This window comes from Chenopodium album, chromosome 14 (assembly GCF_948465745.1).
Source record: "Chenopodium album chromosome 14, dcCheAlbu1.1, whole genome shotgun sequence".
Lineage (NCBI taxonomy): Eukaryota > Viridiplantae > Streptophyta > Magnoliopsida > Caryophyllales > Amaranthaceae > Chenopodium > Chenopodium album.
In genome coordinates this window covers 17,702,854-17,707,570 of record NC_137847.1, presented here as the reverse complement: position 1 = coordinate 17,707,570, position 4,717 = coordinate 17,702,854, and the positions used below count along the sequence as shown (strand labels likewise).

The 4,717-nt window shown below is 39.6% G+C and overlaps 1 protein-coding gene across 1 annotated transcript; it reads left to right on the top strand.

Annotated features, from left to right (window-relative positions):
- The first annotated feature begins 301 nt into the window (after positions 1-301).
- Positions 302-4,210, top strand: LOC145577858 (uncharacterized). The gene is made up of 3 exons (XM_081635289.1): positions 302-397; positions 3,149-3,604; positions 4,175-4,210. The coding sequence occupies exons 1-3, from the start codon at positions 302-304 to the stop codon at positions 4,208-4,210; spliced, it is 588 nt and encodes a 195-aa protein (XP_081491415.1).
- Positions 4,211-4,717: the final 507 nt, after the last annotated feature.

The following is a 4,717-nucleotide window of genomic DNA, read 5'->3' as shown; positions in this document are numbered from 1 at the left end:
AAATGCTCATACAAGGTTCAATACTTAACCATTTTTCATGAATTTTTTTGCAAAAAACTCCTTAAAAATAGAATGTCAACATGGAACAAACAATTTCAAGAATAATAGGCCGAATAAAAAACCCCTAAATTCGAAATTTGGGGTTTTATGGTTCGAAAATCGTCCCAAGTTCAGTCGAAAGAGAACGAATTTTAACAAAAAACTTACATTGGATTATGGAAAATATGAATAGGGGACGAAATTTACTTCCTTTAGCTTTGAAAAAAAAATCCAAGCTTTTTAGAGAGAGAAATGGTCGAAAATGGCGAAGGAAGGAGAAAGAGAGCGAATTGAGAATCGCGCTCAGCGATTTCCTTTTGCTAACATTAAATGTCGAGCGCAACTCAATCAGTTGCGTGTGACATCCCATGGCATCTCAGAATGATGCGCGCGCCTCGCCAGAGCGACCCGCTGAGTTGTGCGCAGATACTGGTCATTTAAAAGACCGGTATTCAAATTTCAATCCACTTGATTAATTTTTAACGGTTTTTTTGCTCGTTATTAGACGTAATGGCGCGCAAATTATCGAAATCCTTTTTAATTGCTTTTCATTTTGTAGTTTATTTTCTTCTTTGATAATTTTTTGCCTCATCCTGCATGCACACCGTGCTTTTTGCCTGACCCAAGCATACGTTTTGGACGTTTTTCGTGAGCGTGTCTTAAGATGTTTAGTAGTGGTCCTTTATGTATCCCATAGACAGGTTTGTCATTTTACTGTACTGACTTTACAAATGTCACGTTCTTTTCTTTCTTTTTGGCGTCCACAGCAAAAAGGAAGGTGTAGCGTACAGCGTAAAATTATATGGTGTAGGTGTTGCGCAAAATTTCACCTCTTCCCAGCCAATGTGATCTACCTCTCGTAAATAAAAGGTAGAGTTTCTGTACTTTAGGCATTAGCTGAACTAGTCGACTGGCGTGCCGAACCATCGAGGATAAGGCACATTCTCGATTGGAAGCAAATATGGTAGTTAGTGAGCTTACTGGCTTACCGGACAGTTAGGGTGTTCGTCCACCCCCTGTAAAAAGAGCGACGTGCGATGTCGCATCAGTTTAGGCACGTGCCCCCAGTCCTAAGACACGTGTTTTCATCTTGTGGACAAAACCACTAAGAGAGTTGCCTATTTTCTTCTCTCTCAATGGATTTAGGTATATGCCTCCAGTCCTGAGACATGTATCTTTATCTTGTGGACACCAAATACTGCGTTTTGACAAGCAAGTGTAAAGAACTTTATTCACATGTTAGGCTACAAATGCTGAAACACCCCTTTATCATCTTTTCAAACTTGTTAAAATTAGGCTAAAGTTTCAATGACATATCGAGGGACTTTAGTCCAACGATGCCATGATCGAGAGGATATCATCCCCTTTAATCCTTTTTAAAACCGATTTCTTCTCGTGACTGATCATCACCCAGGACCGCCTTTACCTGCAAAAGCTTTCTACCTTTGCAAAGGATCAATCTAGATTCTTTAGCGCGTTTAGACTGGGAATGCTTTTTCTAGCCTTAATAGCTACTTGTCTCAAACACTTAGCGAACCAAGGATCGTCTCGACATCCTTAACATTTCTGAAAGATTCTCTATTCTTAGGGAACTTCGCAAAATAAGTCTCGGATTTATTTCCTTGACTACTTTGATCATCGTCTATTCTAAACTCGATCAAAGTGGGGATTAACTGTAGACATCTACTTTTGGCCTCTTGTCCCGGCAGGAAGTGCTATGACGATAAATAAAACCATCTTCGTGTTGGATCAACGTGAAGAATACTTATGGATAACTGATTGAATCACAAGAACACAAAAATTACTAGCCTTACCCAAAAACAAATGTATTAAGGTCCGATCAACTAAGCCCGATCATAATTAGGCTTAAGTCCGAGCTTAAAACCTAAAAATGACGGATTTAGAGGCACCTAGGTTGAAAATCAATGCTGCCGTAGAGAAATTCGCGCGCATCTCAATGAGTCACGCTGGTCTGGCGCGCGCAACTCACAAGGTTGCGTGCATCACCCAGCGCAACTGCTTACTGTGGATGATTCAAAATTTCATAAAAATATAAAATCGAATCTTACCATAATACTATGCGCAAGATTATCAGTTGCGCTACCCATAGCAGCGTAACCAATTGACTTGCGCTGGGCTGTCGTGCGCAACCCATTCAGATGTGCGCGGCACTTGCTGCGGTAGAATGTTCAAAACCCTAAACATACCCATTCCTTATAAATAGGGGCTTAATACGAGGCTCAAACACGCAGAAATTAACCTAAAAGTCTTGCAGAAACTTTGTGAACTTGTGAACTACAAAACCCTCTTGTCCTAAACACTCCCCCCCTTTAATACTTGTTACTACGGTGGAGGTTCCTGAACAAGAAGGAGTCCATAAATTTTCTAAGCGAAGATCTAGCAAAGAGAAGTGGTAAATTCCCCTGAGCACTTAGATCAATCACTTTATTTTTCTTGTTTAAAATAACTTTAATTAATTAATTAGTGTTGTTTGATCACTTTAAACAAACTTTTAATTAATTAATTTCACATAGTATCTTGTGTTAAATAAAGAATAGAATTGAATAATATTTTTTGATTAATCACTTAAGCCAAGGCGAATCTTGTTTATTTTTTTTCTTTTCACGAATATTGATTAAATAAGAATAACGACTTTTGCAATGTAATTCGTACGTGATTGACGTGTGTAAATAAAATGAACTAACTAGTTTTAGGTATCACGTTGCATATATTGTTTAGTGATGAAATTGTGAAAAGGAAGAGCTAGTAGAGGTCGTACTAGGGATAAGATAGTGATTCCCCCTGAAAGGGAACGTTATCTTAGTACCCTCGCTCCCGAACTCATTTCTGGTTTATGTAGACCAATTTGGGCATGGGTTAACTTACGATTCGTGTTAAATATCCCTTGAACTCTACTTGGGAGAAAGGCATGAACGAGGATTATGAGTTTTCGTAAAACTCATTGGCGACTCCTACTTGTATCTTACAAAAAAGTGTGATGATAGGATCCATTCCAATTCAAGGTCCCCCAAACAGTTAAGAATTCAAATCCTAATACACCTTAACAAGTGTAAAGTCCTAGGCTTTTAAAGGGCCATGGGCATTTAAGGAGAAAGATCCCCTACAATGGGAACACCCTCATTACAATGGCGTTCATCAACGTTTTGGTCTTCCCTACCATCCTCAAACTAGTGGACATGTTGAGGTGTCCAATCGTCAAATAAAGTTGATCCTTGAAAAGGCGGTTGCTAGGAATAGGAAAGATTGGGCGGACAAGCTTGATGATGCTTTATGGGCATATCGAACGGCTTTTAAGACTCCCATAGGCACCACTCCATACCGTCTTGTCTATGGAAAATCATACCATCTTCCGGTGGAGTTTGAACACCGTGCCTTTTGGGCAATCAAGAAAATCAACTTTGATTTAGCAAGTGCAGGAGAGCAAAGGTGGTTGGTTCTTCATGAATTAGAAGAAATTAGGCTTGATGCTTATAATTGTGCAAGCACCTACAAGGCTCTATCTAAGGATGCTCATGATAAGCTTATCGAGAAAAAAGAGTTTTGTGTAGGTGACAAAGTTCTTCTTTATAATTCTAAGATGAAGTTGTTCCTTGGAAAGCTCATGTCAAGATGGAGTGGTCCTTATTTAGTTCAAGGTGTCTTTCCAAATGGTGTCGTTGAAGTTTCTATGTTGGATTCATCATCTTCTTTCAAGGTCAATGGCCATAGGCTCAAGAAGTACTTCGATGGTGCTTTCGTTGGCCTAGTTCATAAAATGATTATTCGCAAACCACTGTGATAGGTGGAGAACGTCGAGCTATGACGTTAAGCAAGCGCTTCTTGGGAGGCAACCCGGTTTTCTAACCCTTTTCTTTTAATTTTGTCGTTCTTTTATTTCTTTTATATTTTTGGGAAACTTTCTTATTTTTCTTTGTTTTCTTAATTTTAGGTACCTTGGGATTTATTGGATTTATATTTCCGACAATTTTGGTGTCATTTGAAGGTTTCAAGAGGTTGGAATTAAGTTAAAACTTTGATGTATAGAGGCGCTTTCATGGCTGCGCTCTCATGGACTTTAATCATGAATAAGTGCTTTTTGATAAATTTTGTGATTTTTGGTCTGTCCTTCTTGTAGGCATCACTCGAGCTTGACGCTCGAGAGCGTCGATGAGATCACCGCACACCGTTGCACACACCCCACTCAAGCGCACCATCACACACACACTCCATAATGATCATTGAATCTCGAAATCTCAACTTGGTGCTTATTTTCGATTTCTTACTGCCGTGGATGAAGATCGGCTTTTGTACCCAGCTAATGGAAAGATGATTGATGATCATGACTATGATGAGCTAAGATGGTGGCGACGCATCTCCGATGAAGGAAAATATGAGCTACAAACCTCAAAAGCAGCATCCATTATTCATCCGGCCATGCGATATTTCAATTGCATTCTCACCTATGCTCTTTGTTCGAAAGATTCTTTGGGTGCTATGGATGGCCGACCATAAGCAAGAAGAACTTGAGATAGTCGATCTCACTCAACACTTGATAAATCGCTTTCTTGATATTAGAGACGGTGTTTCGCTTTCGGGAAGCATTCAACTCGGGGGCATGGTCTCTATTCTCGCTTTTTTCTTAGATAACTCCCACAAGACCTTGCTTTGTGAACTTCCG